This window comes from Daktulosphaira vitifoliae, unplaced genomic scaffold, assembly GCF_025091365.1.
Source record: "Daktulosphaira vitifoliae isolate Bord-2020 unplaced genomic scaffold, ASM2509136v1 Scaffold_5, whole genome shotgun sequence".
In the NCBI taxonomy this organism is placed as follows: Eukaryota; Metazoa; Arthropoda; class Insecta; order Hemiptera; family Phylloxeridae; genus Daktulosphaira; species Daktulosphaira vitifoliae.
In genome coordinates, this window is record NW_026099576.1 from 30,224,138 (window position 1) to 30,246,871 (window position 22,734).

Consider the following 22,734-nt stretch of genomic DNA (forward strand, 5'->3'; position numbering starts at 1 on the left):
ATTCAATTGATAACAGCTATCATTAAGATAACAGGATTTTTTATAAATTAATATTTATGTTGGTACGAATATCTGAATAAGTATCGTTGGTTGTTTGGCGCGATAGTCAAAATTGTCTTACCTTGCAGACGATATTTGTAAGCCAAGCAGCAAGTTTGTGAAATTACAAGTACAGTATTTAAAAATTTTCGTTTAAATAGTATAGTTATGGTACTTAGTTTTATGACTTAATTTGAAAAATAAAACATTTAGTTAATAAAAATGGATGACAGAACTGTGGATTTAATCTTTGCTGGATCTCTCGAAAATTTGCCTCCAGTCAGCTCTAAAATAGTCAGAATATTTACAAGTTCCACATTTACAGGCATAATTAAAGTCCTTAAAATACAATACGCGTGACTAATAACTTACTTTCGATTAGATACAACAATGGAAAGAAATACTTTAATGGCGCAATGTTATCCAAAATTAAAAGACTTTTGTAGAGAAAAACACGGATTAGAATTTCAGGTTCGTTTTATGATTTTTAAATTTTATTAAATAAAATGTATATTTAAATGCACATTTGATTTTGTATGCGATTTTATTAGAAATAATTATTAATTGTAGATTTTATTCGGAATTGTATCACGAGATTTTAAATTAGTAGAAGCATCTAATACGTGTTCTAATCAATAACACTTTAGCAAATATTAGGAAGCAGCAAATACGTATACATTTTATTTATAAGTAAAATAATTTTCATTTAAGTTTTAAATCAATATAAGTTAAATACATCATTCTGATTCTTAATAATAAAAGAACTTTAAAGGATTTTGCTAGTCGTTCATGATTCATGTATGAATCGTTTTCAGTTAAAATTTCAGTAATCGTTTCATTTATCACAACTGTTGATTTTTCAACAATTTCAACCCTTTAAATATACAGCGTCAAGAAATATTATTCTTCATAAATCATTTTTTTCTATATTTAGAATAATGCATTCGTTTCGCTTATATGTAGTGATTTTAATAAAAAAATTTTATTTAATAGAGATCAAAAAACACTAATTATCGATAAAATTTACAATATATAAAAACACGACACAAAGAGCGACGATCATGATCTGATGAATAACTAATGTAAGACACATTGTTAGCAGCTATTTCGATATTAACCTGTTTATTTTTTTGTACTTATTGTATCTTAATACTATTTAAAAAAAAAAGTATCACTACAAAGATCTGTAATCATTTGGGGGATTACAATTTCTATCTGAGCTACTGGTTTAAACACTCCGAAATTTTAAATAAATCGTAAATATATTATAAAAGACTATAAATAAAAATAGTTAGACAAGTTGCTATATAATAAAATTAAAATTGATCACTTATGGGTAATATTATTTTAAATTAAAAATACATTATTATATTGATTTATAACTAAAAAATGTAAAAAGTATTTAACTCCAAATCTACAAAAATCACTATAAAATCGCTTATACGTATGTCGGAAACAACGTTACGTATTCAAAACAGTAAAATAATAATAGAAATTTAGTCCAAAATCATTTAACTTTAACAAGCTAAAACAGACGTACGGTTGATCGAAAAAAAATATATAAGAGCAAAGTTGTTTGTATTTTTATTTTAAATCATAATAACAAATTCAAAATAGGGGTTCCAATTTAAGAAAATTCAAGTTAATGTTTTTTAACCTTAAAGGGATGAAAAAAATTATGTTTTTACTACATATTATTGTTGTTTTTTGAATCAAACAATATTTTTCTTACCAAAAATTTAAAATTTTCAATATTTACCGAGAAAATTAGTGTCTTATCCTTAATAAATCGCTCTGTATAACTAAAAAATTAAAAAAAAGTTTTTTTGAAATTAGGTCCCCCAACAGAAATAATGCACCTAGAAGACGTGTATTTTTATAAAATGTCTATCTTTTTGGGCCTCTAAATCCAAAGAAAATTGTTTTAAATATTTGAAATTTAGTTGAAACATAGATTATACACTATACAATACCACATTTGAAAATCACTATGAAATAATAACTTCTTAATGGTTTTAATTGAGCTCAAAAACGCCACTTTACACAAAGAAGCGCCATTTTTAGAAAGTCATTAAAGTTTTCACATAAATCTTTTTTTAATGTAAACTTTAGTTATAATGAGACCAATTTTAAAATTTTAATTCAATTAAGTTATATAAGTTATTAAGAAATATTGAATAATTTGTATGTTTGTTAACGTTCTGGCTATGTTTAACATTTTTTGAATGTTGAAGGAAGAAGAGGTAAAGGCAGACCAAAAAAAAGATGAAGGGATGCTATTGAATGCGATTTGAGGACAGCTGATGTGAGCGTAGTTGATGTAGGAGATCGAGTCAAGTGGAAGTTTAGGATAAGGGTGGCCGACCCCAAGTAGTTGGGATTAAGGCGAGGAAGAAGAACAAGAGCTATGTTTAATATTTTTTACATTAAAATAGCCATAATAATAGGAAGGCCATAAAAAAAAAATTGTTTTAATTTAAATGTAATATAAAGAATAAATCCTGAAAATTTAAGAAAAAAAAGAGATGGTCGTACAATCACTTCTGGATGATTTGGTACGGATTGACCCAATGGATTTTCGTAAAATATGTATCAAAAGAAATAGCAGTTTTAAAATGCTGAAAAAATAATTGATAGTGCATTTTATACAGTAACGTAATTTTGAGATATTTGATTTTAAATTCTAGATTGGGATTCCCTTGACGCATAGACATGAATTGGAAAATACTTAAAATTGCGTATTTTAAATGTGAAATATTGTGAAAAATGATTTTAAGTACAAAATATTTAATTCATTTAAAATATTAAAATCAAAATGTTTAAATTAACCAAAATTTAAAATTAAATTGTTTGTAGGGGAATGGAGTTGGGTTGAAGTTATGTATGTGTTTAGAAATAGAACAAAATCATATAAATAAATTATTAAATTTGATAATTTTAAGTTTAAAAGTGATTATATTTATAAATAATAATATCTGGTTTCGTAAATTTTAGAATTAACATGTAACAAAGATAAATAAAAAAAAGCCATAGCACAATGGGGTCGTTGCACATGTACGTGGCATAGTTAAGACAAGTTTAGATGATATCTGGGAGTGATTATATTCATTATAATAAGAAATGCTTCGATGCAAATCTGTAGATGGTGTTTAATTTTAAGAAATTGGTGTATTCATAAGCAAAAATAATTCCTATTATTTGTTCTACTTCGACTACCATTTGCACATAGAAAGTAGGACGTCTGTACAAATTTTTTTTTTGAACTTCTAGTACATAAAATAAGCATTATTTTAATATATATTTAAAATACGCATATTTCCCTAACATTTTCAAAAGTTATTTTGAAAATTTTCTACTTTTTAATCAAATTTTTAAAAAAATTTTCTTAACTTTGAAAAGGCAAAATAATCAAAATAAGTATAATGTAAAAATAATATAATGAAATTTTAGTTCCCAGAATAACCTTTCATTACTTTACATAAACGTTAACTTAATTATCTATACATAAATGACAAGTCAGGAGTTTTCTGCTACTAGGCGTACTTATTTTAGGCGAACAACGAGAAGACAATCCACTAATGATTGATTAAAGACAGCATTTTTATTATATATACATACATAAACTAATAGAGATTTAATATATTAATACATTAACAATAAAAATTGTAAAACATCACCCAGCTATCAGCCAACCACACTGCCATTTGATGTTGAAAGACTGCCGACCGCTTTCCAACAAATTTTCCTTTGAAGTATGGAATGTCAGTCTCTGCTGATCTCGATTTCCGTTGTGCACTCGCGTAGTAGCATGTAACGGATGAGAGGAACTGTTGGTTGTCTCCTAAAGAGGCCGATACAAACTAACCGACAACAAAAAAAACACGTTAGATCACTAGCCACGAGTCATCAGACTCAATGGTATGGCAACTCCAACATGTACAGGAACGTAATAAAAACACGCCAGTAACCCTTGTAAAGTATTTTAAAATAAACAAAAAAAAAATAAAATTTGAATATAAAATAGAATTTTTTTAACTATGGCAGCCGTTTGCACGTAGAAGATAAGTCGTCGGGATAAATTTTTGATTAAATTTATACTACATAACATAAGCTTTAATTTAATGTATATGTAAAAGACGCAGTATTTCCTGAACATTTTCAAAAGTTACATAGAAAAATTGACATTTTTGAATTTCCCCCTAAGGGAACGTAAAAGGTCAGAATTTCAAAAAAAAAAAATATCAAATAAAAGGAAAATACCTTAAGTTTTTATATAAAAAAAAGTTATTTTGATTCGTTAATTTTTCGAACATTGTTTATTGCAGTTTTAAGAAAAAGTGAAAAATAATATAAAAATTTACCGATTTTTTAAAATTGTAATTTTTTGGGGGATTTGACCCATTTACAGGGAACGAGGGAAATTTTTTTAATTTTTGAGGACAATTTTTTTAACTAGATACGATTTGTGATCTTTTAAAATATTGTTAAAAGAAATCGGCCCGGTAAGAGTTAAGTAAAAGTGGCAACAGACGTAACAAAATAAACAAATCATGGTAAAATTAATACCTTCTCAACTTCGCACCAAAGCTAAAAGGATTACATTTATGACAATAAAATAAAAACAAAATCTACTGAATAAAGTAAAGCAATGTTTTTTTAATTTTTGTCGCTAAACATTTTACTTTTAATGTTTACTATTTTTTCATATAAATATCTAAGCCTGTAATAACGTAAAATAATGTATAACACGTACCATAAAATGATTTTGAAATAATTCTTTAGACACATTGTACTAATAAATGGAAATAAATATTTAGGCATATTAAAAAAAATGACTTCAAACATGTGATATCGAAATCTTTAATGATCAAAAAATTATTTATTAAAAAAAAACAGATGATCGTTTTTTATTTCATAACGGGTAAAATAAAGATTCATAAAACTATTTCATGTTTGCCTACATTTAGCATGTACAAATATTCTTGACAAACCAATTAAATCACCAAATCAATAGTATTATTTGACCTTGCAACAATGTCGTACCATGCAGTACTGGCATTCAGAGTTCACATAATAATAATTTATTTTATGCAGGTAGTTGATATGAGATGGGGAGTTCGAGACGAAGCCACTGATGATCATATGACTACAGAACTATGCATGAAAGAAATAGAAAATTGTCAAAGATTATCAATGGGACCAAATTTTGTAGTATAAAGAACTTATATTTTATATAATTATTATTTATCAAAATTATATCTATCTCTATAGTTTTTAGTAAACATTTTATCCTATAGTACAACAATCATAAATGTTAATTAAGGGATTTTAAAGTCATGCGATCTAATGACTTCCTGGGCTTTATTAATTAATTGAAATAGTTTTATACCCATTGGAGATAAAAACTTTAGGTTATCGTATCTCTTGTACCCCCAAAAAAGAGGATATATTGGTAAGATACTTTCAAGTTTTATAAAATCTGTGCCATTAAAAAAATTCCTATATGCCTAAAAATCTAATCAAAAATATGATTCAAGTCTCTTTTGATAAATATGTACCAGGGACTGAACATTAAAAATTTTCGTAATTTTAATATTACTGACACATTAAGAAATAAGAGATCGTTATGATCAATATAAATGTCGAGCTCGTTCATTTAAAATATTCATAAAAAATGATAAAAACTTATGACATAAATTTAGGTATTTCTTGGTCAAAAATATGGTTACCGTCCTATACCAACATATATCATTTCTTCGGAATTGGAGCTTTTAAAAGAAGAATTATTTAATTGTGGCTCAGATGTTTCTCTTCTTGACATGTGGTATAGAAAAGATAGTAATGCCGTTCCACCTGTGTCAGTTTTACAACCTATTTCATCAATTTTAATTAATTTTAACAATAAAGTAAATTTCATCAACTACACTTAAGTAAAAAATAATTTTAAAATGTTCTTATAACTCTTTATATATTATAGCGAATACCAAAACTTCAACAACAAGACCAAGCAATTTGGTGGGACACCTTATCTAAAATGCAAAAACTCTTTAGGAAAGCATCCATAAGCTTATATAATTGTGAAAAAATTGATAAAGATACTATGCACAACTATTACATGTCAGGTATATATGAACATAAAAATTATCTGAATCACTTATTTGAGAAATGATGTGTTCAAAATATTGAACTGTAAAAAAAATGATTTTAAGCCACTATTGGTATGTTGTGTTGAAACTAGGATAACTAAAAGAAAAATATTCTTTGAGATACCCTGAGTAATTGTAACAAAATATAATGTCCCTATTTTATATTAAGAAGTTGCGTTTAAAAGTTCTGGATCTGCGTAATTTCTACACTATATAATTTTCAATGATATATGAGTACACAAATTACTACTGCCGTAAAATAAAAAAAGAAATGTAGATGTATAGTAGGTAGTCGGCTGACACTTCGGTTCTATCAGAATTCTAGAAGTAGTTTAAGAGCTAGTGTCACAGAAAGTGTAGGAGAGTAACACCAAAGTACAAGGTGCAAACGAAGTGTAAGACACAAGTACTTTAGTTAATCAGAAGAGAAATCAAGGTAGGTGAAGGAGTCAAGAATTAACCAACCAACTCGTGACTTAAGGTTAAAAATCGTACAGCGACAATCGAGTACTCAGACTCACGTTTTGAAAATTAAATCTTGATGTGCGTACTGAAATCCACTGACCACGATGACTAAGTCCAAATGATATAAGTAATATTTACAAAAATTCGTAGTTGCATATTTTTATTTAATTATCAAGTCATCAGTCTCTAGCAATAGAAGTATTTCCTTAATTTATTATTACATTATTAAAAATATTTATGAAGTGTATCTATGACACTTTAGTAAAATTATATATAAAGTTTTCACCAGACTGTTACATACGTATTTATAGGTACACGTATTCTTCCAGAACTCTTTCAAAAACTTTCGAACTTCTCGGGTTTTTACATATTTAATTTTTTTTTTAATGAATAAAATGATGCGTTTGTTCGTAAAAAATGTACTACACTTAAAAACTTAACTTTCAAATTTTGTAATCTACATTATTTCTTAAACAAGTGTTTCAGTTATACATTTATTTCCAATAAAATAATATAATACAAATTTTAGTTACCGAAAGAGAAGTTATAAACGGAATATTAAAAGTAAAAAACACGAAAAATCATTGTCTTGCATATGTACGTTATATTAACAATATCAACCTTCAAAATCTTAAAAAAGCATCCAATTTTCTGGATATAGTCAACCGTAGTATTGACACTGAAGCATCACGATTATTGACTGACTTGAGAGATGAACGATTGGTGCAAAAGATCGAAACTACTAACTATCAAAAGTAAATATCTCTTACCGTGAAGAATTATCCCATAACTTGAAAAAAAACAAACTTTATAAGAGAGTTAAAGTAAAATTAATTATTATTAGTTTTATTTTGCCTTAACACATAATTATAATTATATGTTAATTCCTTCCGATTTAATTTATCAAAAACTTTAGTGGAAATTATAGCTATAGTGACACACACCTCGCTTCTATAGTGGCTCCTTCAGTCGTAATAAAGTAGTATCAGACTATAAGGTAAAGTTAACACCAAATAGTTATAATAATGGCTTAGGAGATGATGGTGAATTAAAAATTCAAAATTAAAAGTGGGAAATTTCAACTGTAAAATCATTCATTTTTTAAATAAATAATTCGCCTTTAGTGTCAGTTCACGACAGAACAAATTTAAGTTTTTTCTGACACAGAATATAATTAATAATTATTTATTAATTTTTAGGCATTATTTACGTATAATTTTTTGGTGTTAAGGTACTCTGTAGAATGGATAGGCAGAGAAGGTTTAGATAATGAAACTCATCAAGAATACTTACAAAATTTTATCATGCATTTTTATAAGAATATTACCAAATTGGTTGATAGAGCCATGAGAAAAGAAGATTCTAGTCCACAAGGTCAAATAGTTACAGAAATTCTACAACATTTACACGCCTGTCATAATTCAGTAAAAGTAAGTTTGATATATTTTTAACAATTTTAATATTTAGGCTCTTCAATAAATTATTTCTTTTTTAAAGGTGTTTTATGGTAGAGAAGATAGTTTAACTCAAATTGAAAGTTACATGAAAAGTGATTGTGAAAAGCCAATAATACTTTATGGTGAAGGAGGTTGTGGTAAAACATCATTATTAGCAAAAGCTGCTGATCTTAGTTATTCGTCTTGGTTTTCTAAAACTGCAACGAAACCAATTTGTGTAGTAAGGTTTTTAGGAACAACTCCAGATAGCAGTACATTAACACCAGCGCTAATATCTATATGCCAGCAAATATCCTACAATTACATGTTACCATTTGATGATATACCTGATGATCTAGTACCGTTAACGGCACATTTCAAACATTTATTAACATATGCGACTAAAAAACAACCTTTGGTTTTATTTTTAGATTCAGTAGATCAACTTACTGGTACTCAAGACACAAATAATGTGTCTTGGATACCAACCAGATTGCCAAATAATTGTAAAGTTAGTGATGATAATTATTTATACTATTAAATAGCTAATTTAATATTTATACTACTAAACCATTTTTGTACAGTTACTAGTATCAGTAGCTAAAGAAGAAGGAAATACAATTGTATCTCGAGACTATCATGTACTACGAAGAATGATTGACGACGAGAAACAGTTTATTGAAGTTACAGCTCTTGGTGAAGAACTTGCCGAAGAAGTAATCAGGTATTACTTCCTTAATATGTATTTGTTATTGTATAATTCCGTAAAACTGGAGTAATTGGTTATAAATAAATTGAAGTCTGTTGAGCATAAATTTTTTTTAATGCTAAAATTGTTGAGACAAAAAATATTTTAATTTTTTGATTTTAATGAACCAACAAGCAGTAAAAATAATATTTGTATTTTGAACTTAAAACCTCTAGTTCAAACACTACAGAATTTTTTAAAACACATTTGTATTAATTATAACATAGAAAATGGATGGAAACGGCTCACCGTGATTTAACGAACTGTCAATGGAGACTGGTATCAAATGCTATCAATCAATGTTCTCTACCTATTTTTGTTAAGCTTGTATTTGCAGAAATCTGTCGTTGGCGCAGCTATACTAAATCACAGGAAACTCATTTGGCATCAAATGTAATGGACTCGATCATGATGCTCTTTGAGAGAATTGAAAAACAACATGGACGATTATTAGTATTTCACGCCTTAGCTTATATAACGGCATCTAAAAGTGGTTTATCAGAATCAGAGCTTGAAGACTTAATTTCATTGGACGACAAAGTTTTAGATGATGTTTATCAATATCATTTGCCACCTGTCAGAAGAATTCCTCCTTTACTATGGACGAGGATTCGTAATGATTTGCCAAATTATCTATCTGAAAGAGAAGCTGATGGTGTTAGTGTATTGAATTGGTATCACAGGTAAATAGAAGTATTGCATTAAATTCATTAAAATATTGAATAATTAATTAATATACATTACAAATATGACTGTACCATTTTTATATATATCTTTTGGTTAATAGACAGTTCAGAGATGCAGCACGAGAAAGATACTTTAAAAATATGAATATGGTGACATATTTTCATTCCTCTATCGCAGATTATTACTTAGGAATCTGGGGTGGTGGCAATCCTAAACCTTTCAAGTTCACAGAAATCCAAAGACATAGATTTAATTTACAAAATAAAGAAGGCTCAGCTGATAGAAAGGTTCCAGTCCAACCATTAGTTTTTTATTCAAAAGAGGGTATTGTTACAAGATACAATTTAAGAAAAGTAAGATTTTAAATACATTTAAATTTTACCAGAAACGTATAAGACAAAATATTGAAGTTTTTAGTTATCCCCTATTAAACATCTCCTCATTTAATACGCTTAACTTATTTGTTCTTAAAATTTAATTAGTACAATTAAGCCAGGATTTTTTTTTTGACAGTTTGGAGAATTGCCTTATCATCTAATTAGAGCTCATCGGTTTCAAGATTTATACAAAAATGTACTTTTCAACTACCGTTGGCTTCATGCAAAATTATCTTCATGTCCTTTACAAGCCGTACTAAGCGATTTTGAAGATGCCTGTGCAAATATTGATGATCGAGATGCGACAAGGTACAATATCAATACGATATCACATTTCCTTAAAACTTAATCTAATATTCTTTTTTTAATTTTTTACATTAATAATTTTTATTATGGAACGATTAAAAGTCAAGAAGACTTGAAGGCAAAACAAAGGTCAGGCTTTGGTTTAAATACATATATATATATGTGTGTGTGTGAACAAACAGGATATGCCAAAACTGACGTGGCAATGGTCTAGGATACCATTTGTCCTGATACATTTTTTTTTTTTTGTGATACTAACAAAAATGGTTTCAATTAATTTGTAGAGAATTGATTCTTGTTGCTGATGCACTAAGATTAGGAGGAGCAATACTAAGTGAATTTCCTGATATGCTTGCTCCTCAGTTAATTGGAAGACTATTGCCGGAAATTGGTGCAAACCCAAATATAAAAAGCTTATTAACAGAATGTGATCAATTTGGACCAGAAAACTGTGCACTTATACCATACTACCATTGTTTGCATACTCCAGGTGGCCCTCTTAAAGTAAATTTTTCTTTTATATTAAAAATAATAAAATATTTTTTAAATTATAATTCTTTACTTTATTTCAGTATTCTCTCGAAGGCCACCAATTCGCCGTGTTTGATTTTCAAGTAACATCCGATTACAGATACATAGTTTCAATTTCAAATCGTTTTATAACTTGGGATTTATCAACTAGTGACATGACACGTAACGTTAACCCTGGGTTAGAAGGAATTATGCAATCATTGTGTTTAAGTCCAGATAATCGTTACGCTGCTGCATATACAAATAATAACCAGGTATTTTGTTTGTATTCAGACACAATAATATTTAGTAATATTATGATATTTAAAAATTAAATATCACGTTTAAGTTAAAAAATAAAAAAAAAACATTTACATAATCTTTGATTTTAATTAAAAAACATATTTAACCATGTATTAAGATTTACCATTAGAATTTAGTTTAGTGGAACGAAAATAGCACGTGATGATTTAACTTATAAAAAATAGTTTAGGAAAAAGTTTAAGCTAGATTTAGTCTAAGGTCGACCTAATAATTAAATTTAGTTCTTATGATTTTTTTTAGACATTTCGATAGGGTATACTCAAAAAAATTAATTTTTCATGTGATTAAAAATACTCAAATTATAAAATAAAAAGTTTATTTAATCGTTTAGACAATTATTATCATTACATTCATATTTTCAATCATTATTTTAATAAATAATTAGAATGTACTAAAAAACAAAACATAAGACATTTTTTTTTCTTTAAAATATTAAAAAAATAAAAAGTTATTTTTAACTAAAAAATTACACTAACTCATTAACTTATTGTCGTTTTTATTTTTTATTTATTTGTAATAGATTGTCCTTTTAAACTGTTTAACAAGTGAATTTATTGTAATTGAAAATCCATTCGATAATGGAAAGAATGTTACTGGTGTTAATATGCTGAATACACACTTATTTGTTCATGAATCATCTTTATTGCTTAGATACGATTTAAGAGGAAATTTAGAATCAAGGTAAATAATATAACTTAACAAAGTTTTTTTTTTATAATTAAAAATTACTAAAATTACCTACCAAGTATTTTTTGGTAAATTTTATATAAATACACTTATATAATTATTATTGGCGTTTCTAGATTATTTATGGTTCAGGGGTAACTTATAATTTATAGTGAGATATAAAAAATATTTTTAGTAGTACTAAAAAATTTGAAAACAATTTTTTTTTACTAATTTATTTTTCTTAAGGGTAACTTCAGTTCTTATTAAGGACAAATTTATCATTAAACAACTAAACATTATCAATGATTCTGCTGAAAAAGACGTACAATTATTAGAGAATTTTAATGATAACATTACGAGATTTATATTTTTATAAATTATATGTTATATAAAAAAAATTGACTACTATTTTATATTGTGTCAGTCAATCAAAGATTATAGACCCTAATATTCTCAGGTGACAAAAAACGCATCAACAGCTCCTATGAATTTTAAAACATAATAAATAAATTAAAATACATTTTTAATAGAGAACAAATTTTACAAAAATGCCTGATGACTATTTGAAAAATCAAATCTTGTGTCAATATACTCAAAAAACGATTAATGTTCACATTTTCTATAAACTTTGAGATTAAAGTGTGCCATATTAAACATGTTACATAAAATCTCATAATTTTATACAGATTAATTTTAGACCCACGAAAAAAAACTACATTGTCCTAAAAAAATGTATAACAAATAAAATTTTAAAAATTGAATAAAACTTTTCATTTAAACAAATACTTATAGTAAACATATTTCTATAAGTTGAACATGATATATTACATTAAATTTAGAAGTCAACATAAATATGCCACTAATAATTATTCCTAATTTATTTGTATGTAATTTATGTTAAAAGAGAACAAGTTAATGAAGAAGTTGAGAAATGGACTTTGATGTCAGTAGAATTCACAACATTGACTTTTAGTCATTTTATATATTGGTCGGGTAAAATAGACGAAACAAGGATGATGTTACGAACAAATTTAGAAAGCAATAATTGTTTCCCGTTGTATTTTCATAGTGCTATGGCTATAGTCAAAAATAAATATAAATTGTATTGTTGTTCAATTGATAAATCATTTAATGTATCTCAATTCGATTTTGTTAATAACTCATGGACTTTTGTAAAAAAATTACCTTGTGGTAAATTTATTTGAATAAATTAAAATTAAAAATTGTGAAAGTTCAATTTTTAATTTACAGTTACGAATAGTGTAATTCTTCAACTAAAATTGTCTGAAGATGAATTATTACTCTTGGGCACGACATCGAATGGGTTTTGTGTTTGGGACTTATCATTAAATAATACAAAAATATTGTTTTTACCTCATGGAGTTCGAAATATTACAATAAATATGATGCAATCAAACTCTTGCATGTTGTCGTCTGATAAACGTTTTCTAATTGCTGGAGTTCGGTATTGAATTAAACATTTTTTTATAACAATTATAATATAGTCATCCAATAATTGTACTACGACTCTGTAATTTTATTTTATAGAAAAATGTTGTATATTTGGCATATGGAAACTGGCGATTTAATAAAAGTATTAGATGCACACTTTGGACGCATAATATCACTGTTGCCATTAACTACTGGAAATTGGAATTCGGCTATAACATCCTCGATTGATAGATCAGTGAAAGTTTGGAATATTAATAATATATTTGAACAAGTTCACGTTATAGATCGACACGAGTTGCAAATTGATTCTATAAGGTTCATTAAAATATTTTATTAAAAAATTTTTAAACACATAACTAATGAGCTAACATTCCCCATTCAAAGTTGTAATGCGTTAATGGTACTTGCTGCGGTACGATTTGAGGGCACCCGAAATGAGTGATTTATCAATTACTATACACACAACTATAATAAAATTTTTAGGAGTACTCAATTAATTTTCTCCGCCTTAATTTTTTTTTTATATAAATATATATATACAGGGTGATTCATTAAGGATAAGACACTCATTTTCTTGGTAAATATTGAANAAGTATACATAAACAGGAAGATTTATTAAGGATAAGACACTCATTTTCTCGATAAAAATTTTAAATTTTTGGTAAGGAAAATATTGTTTGATTCAAAAAACTCTATAATAATATGTAGANATATTGTTTGATTCAAAAAACTTTACAATATGTTGTAAAAACATAATTTTTTTCATCCCTTCAAGGTTAAAAAACATTAACTTGATTTTTCTTAAATGGGAACCCCTATTTTGAATTTGTTATTATGATTTAAAATAAAAATTTAAACAACTTTACTCTTATAATTTTTTTTTCTCAATTAACCATTCGTCTGTTACAGTTTGTTAAAGTTAAATGATTTTGGACTACATTTCTATTAATTTACTGTTTTGAATACAGGAGTCACTCATTTTCTATGGTGTAACATAAACTAATTTAACTTAATTCAGTTTATGACGTTACGCTACAACTTTTAATACGTATCCGTCAATAAAAATAAAGATTACTTTGTGTAAGCAATGATTACAATAACATTATCGTAATATTCGATTATTAAGAGTCACTATACTACGCATAGAGTTGGGCATTTTAAAGAAATTGATTCTTCAGTATTACAGTTAGTCTTACAAACCAATAGACTGTGTTATTAATAATATAGTTAAGGCCCTATTTCAATCTATTATTATTATCTCACAATTAGTGTGTGGTAAATTATTATTGCTATCTTATATGTCATATCTTGGTCAATAAAAATTAGTTTAAATTAAAAATAGTGACATCTGTATTCAAAACAGTAAATAAATAGAAATGTAGTCCAAAATCATTTAACTTTAACAAACTGTAACAGACGAATGGTTAATTGAGAAAAAAAAATTATAAGAGTAAAGTTGTTTAAATTTTTATTTTAAATCATAATAACAAATTCAAAATAGGGGTTCCCATTTAAGAAAAATCAAGTTAATGTTTTTTAACCTTGAAGGGATGAAAAAAATTATGTTTTTTCTACATATTATTATAGAGTTTTTTGAATCAAACAATATTTTCCTTACCAAAAATTTAAAATTTTTATCGAGAAAATGAGTGTCTTATCCTTAATAAATCTTCCTGTTTATGTATACTTTTCTAAATTTTCAGAAAAATTAGCCAAATATAACAATAATTATTCTTATATGAGACTACGACCATCTAATTATTACTTACTAGGAATTATCAAATGACTCTCTTCATTAAAAACCACAAGTTTCAAAAAAATTACACTCACAATTTATTTTTATTGTACATATTTTATTTAAATATTTTTTGCTTTTGATCATTTATAAACAAATATAAGAGAGAAGTTGGAGGACCAGTTATAAAAAAAACTATAGCACTTTCAAAAGTTTCAGCGAGAAAATTCCGATTTTTCGGTAGGTTAATCTTCCCCTGCACAATTTGTTTACCATATAAATAGGTCACGTCAATCAATCAATAAAAATAAATTTGGGTACATTATTTTGAGCGTACTCTAAATTCATAACACTATTTGTACCAATGATTTTTAAACTAGTTGATGTAATTCTATAAAGATGACCCTGCTCGCGAACCGAGAAATAATATACCTCGAATTCACCATCCAATGTTTTTTAAACTTCTCTTGAATATTTATTGTACAATAAAATTTTGCTGTATAAAGTAAAAATAAGTATACATTTTTAAAACTTTTTAGGTCATATTTCTATAGAATCAATCATATATTATAAAAATGCTGTGTTTTATAATACTATTTTCAGTTTATCGCAGTCATCTAGATTAGCAGCGACAGTTACTCGAGGTTGTGTTGGAATTTGGGACATAAATACAGGAAAACTAGAACAACAGTTGGCAGATAATTTATTAGGAGCTATTGTTACACACGCTTTAATTACACCAAATGGTAGATATATTATTTGTTCAGAATCGGGAAATGTAATCATTTGGAATAGGTTATTGTGCCAAGTGATTTTTAAACAACAAGAGCCCAGAATACAACAAATTATGTTTTTGGATGAAGCAACAAAATTTCTTATCGTTTCGAGGAAAGAAGACGCTAATGTTGAAACACAACAAACTATAGATGCTAAAGTTGTAGTAAGATCTATTCCTGATGGTCAAACTCTCTATTCATTCGTCTATCAAATGCGCAATGTAACTGGAGTGGAGTTTAAAAAAATTGTGGTGACTGCTGATGGTTCAAATTTGATTGTTTTGGTTAACGATAAAGGTCATCGAGATACTTTGCATGTTTACAATGCATCTGATGGTCAATTTATTAATAAAATTATTCTTCGACAATCTGGAATGAAGGTACAACGAATTTTTTTATTTATTTAATTAAGAATTAATAAAAGTATTAAAGTTTATTAGTCGTTAATATAATATCGTTTAATACTTTATATAAATTCAAAAAAATTTTCCTTAAAGAATTATACAAAAAAAAATACTAATTTTTTTATAGGATATCATGTTTATTGTGGCAATGCCACATAAAGCAAATTTAGTCGCTGTAATCAATCCCGATAAAGGAATGTTATTTGACATACGCACAAAAAAATTTGTTAAGTCTATTCCAAAATGGGGAGGATTTTGCACGCGCGATGGAAAGTATGGTCTCTATGCGCCGACGCGTGGAGGTTTAGAACTTATTGAACTTAAAAAAGGAAACTCCATAAAAACATTTATACCCAGAGTTGCCGAAGGAGTATTTACGGTCATATGCATGTTCAATAAAACTGATGAATATGTTTTATATTACCACAGTGGAAAAAAGACATTGCGAGTATTTCGGTCAGTGCAATTAATTTCTGGTTTAGATTATATGACTTCTTACGTAGAAGTAATAAAATTTAACACACGTTATAATAGAACTTTATTTTCAGTCTTGAGGATGCCAAAATGTTGGCTAACTATCGGGTACCAGCAGAATTGAGTGCTATTGATACAACAGAAGACGGACATGCCGTCGTTATAGCTACAGTGGACGGATGTCTTTCTGTACTTGCCATAGCCGATCCAAATAAAGAGTCATTTTTATCAACTTTGCCATCGAGAGATGAAACCGTAAGTAACTCACTGTATATCTAACTAAAATAAATTTTTTACTAACATTTTGAGTAAAAAAAATTATTGCGATAGTGACTATCGTTTTTAAATTGTAGAAGTCTAGTTAATACTAAATATATATAAATATATTAATAATATATTATTAACTAGTGGAAAAAAAAATTGGACAAACAACGTAATTCCAAATTATTTAAAGCTGCTGCAACTATTTCAAAACTATGTGTATCTTCAAACTCTCATGATGAAAATGGAATTGATAATACCAAAATCCAATCAACATCAAATATATTACTAAAAGGATAAAAAATATTCTCTATTATTTATTTAAAATTAATTTAACTATTTAACATTCATTTAAAATTTATTTGTTATAGAAACATTTTGTTTGAAATTGAGTTATTTATATTGTATAACTCAAATTGAATATATAAATTATATTGTAATATTAAACATTTTTTATAAGTTATAGGTAAACACTTATTTTCTCTTTAATTATAACTGCTCTCATTGTTACTAGACAATGTTTTTATATAACCTTTTTACAATATTTTTGAAATATAATAAATATCAAATTGAATAACTTGAATTATTCAAGTGAAAAACCATTATCATAATTCAAGCCAATTATGTTTTTGTATCTACTGAAAAATATTGTTAAAAAGATATATCATATTTCTATAATTCATAAAGTTTGGTTATCTGCCTACAAAATTGATTAATTTATGATCTATTGATAGATATGGAGGAAAACTGAGAGATTTGTTAAATGCACACTAATGATAAAAATATTTTTAAAAAGTTAAAACTAGAAATTTACTATTTATAAACACTATTTATTTTAATCAACAAATATTAAATTTGACTTACATAAAATACATCAAAAATGTTTAGAGTAAAAAATTATCAAAATTAAACTATTAACAAACGTAAAATAATTTAATTAAGTAGAGCATATTTGTCATATCTAGCGTACCTAAAATTTTTTTGTAAATTTAAATGAAATTATTATACTTCAGAATAGATACATAATCAGAAGTCATGATCTCCATTAAATATTTGGTACCCACTAATAAAAGAAATAAAAAATAATATTTAAATTCACTAATTAATATTAAGAATAAGTCAAGGGAAGGTATTCTTGATCTCAATATCATTGAACGAATGACTAATCAGTGTCATTTTATAGAGCAAGAATAATTGTCTATAATAGATGTCTCTTAATAAATAAATAACAATTGAATAAACAATGAAAGTATATAAATATCTTAACTGAAATTGAAAATAATGAATAATCATGAATCAATTCCAGTATCCAACTCGAGATATTGTTTCATTAATTCATAAGTTGAAAATGATACAGCTACCATAGGAACAGCTCTTAGAAAATTTATACTCATTCCTCTATATAATCCATTAACTATTCCATCATTTTGGTACACAGTAACTAATGTTTTAATCATGCCATACCTATTAAGAAATATAAATAATTAAAACTCTAAAAAACTATATAAGAGTTCATTTTATGACATATTTGACGCAATAATGTTCAATATACATACTAAATTATTTTCCGTTTAAAATTAATATAATTTAAAAAATACCCATATTTTCCATTACTAGGATCCATTTTAGCTAGCTGCATTCTTCGTCTAGTAACATCCAATGGATAGGAAACACATTGAGCAAAAGCCCCAGATAATCCACCACAAACCAATTTTGCTGGTACAGTAAGAACAACACCACCTATACAAAAGAAAATATAAATTAAAATAATAAAAATTAATTTTTAAATAATACTATTATTTTAATAATCAATTAATTTATATAAATAGTTGAGGTGATTCCCAGACATGTATTCCTAGAAAAATTTATTTAGACAAACATGAAAATATGATTAGTTAAATAATATTGATCGAGTTTGAAAACACATTTAAGGTTCTTTTTAACTTTGATGCAAAACTGAAAAGATAATAATTTTACTATGATGTGTTTATATATATATATATATATACATCATTTATTTTTATGTCACTACTTATTCTCAGGTTTTAAGATTCTTTGACGATACATCAGAAAATCACCAATTGTATCTTGTTGAAGAAATTACCCTCAAAAATTGAAAATATTTCCCTTGTTCCTTGTAAATGAATAAAATTTTCAAAAACTTAAACATTTTTTTTTTTAAATCTGTAAATTTCTACATTTTTTAAACTTTTTTTTACTTTAAAGTGTCATAACTTTTTAAAAAATGGATATATCAAAATAAATTTTTTCTAATAAATACCATGGATATTTCTTTTTTATTAGGTATATAATTTTTTGAAAATCTGACCCTAAATATGTCATCAGGGGAGTTTTAAAAATAGCAACTTTTGCATGAAAAGTAAGCCTTTTCAACTTTTGAATTTGAACCGAAAATATTTCAAGCTATTATTTAAAAGAATACATATTATTTTAGTGCAAAAGTCATCATTTTTCTATTTAAATATTTTTTTTAATTCTTTATGCCTATATTATAAGTCAAACGGTATAGTTATATAAATGGTTGAAGATATATACCTGAATTATAACCTCCCTTTTACAAAAAAATTATAAAAAAGATTAAAGTGTTAGCTATAAATATTATGCAGATTTTAAATATATTAAATAGAAGAGAACTCCACTTTTCAAAAAAATATTAACCATTTCATTAATGTTATTATTTCATGACTGAAATAATAAAGAAGTACTGAGTAAATGAATTAAGTTAATTTTCTTCACTTTTTTTAATAAACCCATACATATATTTTTGATACAATTGTGCCACAATCCCACTGAGCGGAGTTTTTTTAATTTTATATGGCCAATATTTTACATATAGATTTTGTACAAGATTTTTGTTGTTGAAAATGTGGTCATAAAACTTACTTTCATTCGTTAATATATAGTTTTTTTTTTTTTTTAATTTTGAATATCATAGTACATTTTCTTTTTTGACATATTTAATCGTAACTCACTTTTAAATGTATTATACTCAAGAATACTACTTTTTCTATTCATGAAAACACTATTATAATTAATCATTATGAGAAAAAGATAACAATTAGTTGCTATTTTTTTTTTCTTATCAATCAAAGAAAAAATAATTATTCTTAAGTTATATCTATACTTCATTACTACTTAAAATGTGACCTTGTTTTTCCTTTTGTGTTAGTTTAAGATTCAAAGGTAATTTGAATATGTTAAATTGTATAATAGTTTGCTAGGTAAATTATAGAAAGCAGCTTAATTATAAAAAAAAGACAGATCCAATAAAAAATATGATTAAGTAGGATAAATCTAGCATGAACCAAAAAAATTCTTTATGAACATATATATTAATTTACAACAAAAAGTCTAAAAAACACTTTCTCCGAGGGTTTGAAAAATGAATACAAATTTAAATTCAGTAACACCAAAACGAGTAAACATATTTTTAAATAACTTATAAGTCAAACTTCTTATTATTTAAATTTTTCACGCAATAACAATAATGAACATATCTTACCAGAATCTTTACTAGATTGTTTGCTAAATAATACTGGAAAAGTTTTTAAGAAAAACTTTTTGATAGTTTCAAAGCAAAAGAATGTAATTCCTGCATATGGCACCATACCACACAATGTAGGAACAAATCCTCGATACAGAGCCAAAATTCCACCTTCCTAAAATAATTGTTTTATCAAATGTATAATTGGTAAAAAAAATTGATAAATATTATATGTTAAAATAAAAGTATAAATAAAACATTTATATTTATCATCCTCTCTTAAGTTACTATTGCTTGAATAAATGAATGTCATAACTTCATTAGTTATTACATTATAATTATTCAATTAAGTGAGTAATTAGCATAAACAAATAAATACTTAATCATGAATTAAATGCATGATTCTTGATACATTAAGTAGATGATTAAACAACACATTATTTATATTAAAGCATGATTAAAATAAAGCTAAATAATTCTAAATCAGGAATATTTAATTACATTTTGAACAATTGATTTTGCTGTATGTATAATTCCATTATATACATGTTCCCCAGTTACTTGAAATGCTAGTCGAGCTCTTATTGTATCGAGGGGATAAGTTAAGGTAACTGCTGTAACACCAGCTGATGAACCAGCTATAAACTTCCCAAAATGTGATCCATTGCCAAGTAATGAACTTGATAACTGTCATTTAATTAATTATAATTTCATAAACATTATTAATTAAAATTCCAAATCTTACTGTTTTGTAGAATTCAAAAGATGTAAATTGAATAGCAGCATAAGGAAATACTCTAACCATTTGAGCTCCGTTTCCCTTATACAAAGCTACAAAACTTTCACGTTTAACAATTTCTGCTAGACCACTGAACACTCCTAGATAAAAAAATGAGTAGGTACTATAATATTAAATCATAGATTTTTAATTATTTTTAAGATGTTACTAATATTTTTCCTTAAACTAAATTAAATATAAGATAAACAAAAATACACAAAACATATTTATAAGATAAATATTTCATTTGTACATTCACTTCAATCTATATTTCATTTGTAATATTTACAAATGAAATGTAGATATAATATAAATAATGAATAAAAATATTATTTGAAAATACTGTAAAATAAAAATTAACTACAAGGAAAATTTGAGTATTTAAAAAATAGATTACAAAAAAACATTAGATTTTTTAAATTTAAATTTAAATTAAAAATGCAAATTTAAAACTAACGTAAATTTCTAAATTATAGACAAGGTTCTTCTTTTTACAAAAATAACTCACTAACATTGATAATATATAAAATATAATTATTACCGAATCTAGCATAATGCTTGTTATGTGCTTGTAGTAAGATTTTTATACGATCTAAGGGGGCTACTGTAGTTTTTGAACACATACCAGCAACACCTGAATTCAAATTAAAATGTGATACAATAATATATTTTATCCATAATTAATTATGACTTGTTAAAAGCATACCTCCAGCTAATAAGGATTTGATAACATAAGACACATCTTTTTTTTGCGTTTTAATAATGATCACTTCTTTGTTTTCAGTAGTTAAAGCCATTACAAATGCAAAATATAAACTATTAATTATACAACTTGGATATTTTAATTACTTTAACTAATAATAAGTATTGATAAAAACTCATTTAAAGACATTTTTGATAATAATGAAAATAATAATCAAAAAATAAATATTAATATTAGTCGCAAAAATAAACAATTTAAAAATTATTTGAAAGCCGCTACGTTAAGAATTCGAAACATTACTCAGGACACGATTATAGACCTTAAAAAACTTTCACAAACTTCAATTTGGAAGGATTGATAGTTGAGATTTCTATTTCATGTATAGTTCTTATGTAAAAGGCACCAATTACCCACTCCACAGCTAATACTACACGGGTGTTTTATTTGGAGAATTACCGGACAAGTCTCATTCACCTATTACTAAACATTGGAGCCTGTAACATTGACCCATAACATTGAACACATACCTTCTCAACAGAGAAATCGAAGGTAGGTCATCAGTCTACATAAAGAAAATAAAAAAAGATGTACCCACGTGAGAGAGAGTAATTTTATTATCTGCCAACTGTAAGAGATTTGTTCCAGTCATAAATATCATGTGATAACAAAAAATAAGTTTGTAATAAATAGTTATAAAACTGAAACTATAGTTTTGATAAATAATACAAAATAAAAACATATTTTGGCTTACCGTATATTTGATTGACATAGAAAGAAGTTTTAAGTGCTATACTATTTTTTATTTCTCACCTTAATCCCAAATTACTCGAGGTAGGCCAAAAGTGCCGTTCTACTAATAAAATAAAATTTTAATAATAATTTTTTTGAGAATATCCTCTAAGTTCAGAATATTCTTTTTAACTTTTTTTATTACATTTT

The 22,734-nt window shown here is 26.0% G+C and overlaps 2 protein-coding genes across 7 annotated transcripts; one reads left to right on the top strand and one right to left on the bottom strand.

Moving 5' to 3' along the window:
* The first annotated feature begins 53 nt into the window (after positions 1-53).
* On the top strand, positions 54-17,314 carry LOC126908374 (NACHT and WD repeat domain-containing protein 2). Of its 4 annotated transcripts, XM_050690375.1 has the most exons (24): positions 54-169; positions 253-364; positions 422-510; positions 5,134-5,250; positions 5,742-5,945; positions 6,017-6,161; positions 7,180-7,405; positions 7,882-8,080; positions 8,148-8,597; positions 8,671-8,810; positions 9,062-9,517; positions 9,622-9,874; positions 10,035-10,207; positions 10,307-10,333; positions 10,489-10,708; positions 10,777-10,989; positions 11,559-11,719; positions 12,612-12,898; positions 12,959-13,172; positions 13,256-13,474; positions 15,498-16,050; positions 16,202-16,530; positions 16,623-16,803; positions 16,957-17,313. In XM_050690375.1, the coding sequence occupies exons 2-24, from the start codon at positions 262-264 to the stop codon at positions 17,107-17,109; spliced, it is 5,112 nt and encodes a 1,703-aa protein (XP_050546332.1). In that variant the 5' UTR covers positions 54-169; positions 253-261; the 3' UTR covers positions 17,110-17,313. The 4 variants fall into 4 exon arrangements, with proteins under 4 accessions (XP_050546332.1, XP_050546333.1, XP_050546330.1 ...); XM_050690376.1 differs by having other exon boundaries at positions 147-364; positions 5,134-5,247; positions 16,957-17,314; XM_050690373.1 differs by having other exon boundaries at positions 147-364.
* On the bottom strand, positions 16,981-22,704 carry LOC126908377 (solute carrier family 25 member 16-like). 3 transcript variants are annotated; one of them, XM_050690382.1, is made up of 8 exons: positions 21,799-22,384; positions 21,634-21,726; positions 21,060-21,193; positions 20,816-21,001; positions 20,333-20,489; positions 18,408-18,549; positions 18,077-18,273; positions 16,981-17,097 (listed from the first exon to the last, which is right to left on the bottom strand). In XM_050690382.1, exons 1-7 carry the CDS (start codon positions 21,887-21,889, stop codon positions 18,099-18,101), a joined length of 978 nt encoding a protein of 325 aa, XP_050546339.1. In that variant the 5' UTR covers positions 21,890-22,384; the 3' UTR covers positions 16,981-17,097; positions 18,077-18,098. The 3 variants fall into 3 exon arrangements, with proteins under 3 accessions (XP_050546339.1, XP_050546340.1, XP_050546338.1); XM_050690383.1 differs by lacking the exon at positions 16,981-17,097 and adding an exon at positions 22,547-22,704 and having other exon boundaries at positions 17,619-18,273; positions 21,799-21,864; XM_050690381.1 differs by lacking the exon at positions 16,981-17,097 and having other exon boundaries at positions 17,619-18,273.
* Positions 22,705-22,734: the final 30 nt, after the last annotated feature.

Excerpts from the sequence above, each read along its gene's own strand:
- LOC126908377 (XM_050690382.1), bottom strand. The coding sequence starts at position 21,889 with ATGGCTTTAACTACTGAAAACAAAGAAGTGATCATTATTAAAACGCAA. Across the intron at positions 21,727-21,798 it reads CAAATCCTTATTAGCTGGAG|GTGTTGCTGGTATGTGTTCA; the intron begins GTATGCTTTTAA and ends ATTTGAATTCAG. Across the intron at positions 21,002-21,059 it reads CTTTTGAATTCTACAAAACA|TTATCAAGTTCATTACTTGG; the intron begins GTAAGATTTGGA and ends ATTAAATGACAG.
- LOC126908374 (XM_050690375.1), top strand. The coding sequence starts at position 262 with ATGGATGACAGAACTGTGGATTTAATCTTTGCTGGATCTCTCGAAAAT. Across the intron at positions 5,946-6,016 it reads TAATTAATTTTAACAATAAA|CGAATACCAAAACTTCAACA; the intron begins GTAAATTTCATC and ends TATATATTATAG. Across the intron at positions 8,811-9,061 it reads CTTGCCGAAGAAGTAATCAG|AAAATGGATGGAAACGGCTC; the intron begins GTATTACTTCCT and ends ATTATAACATAG.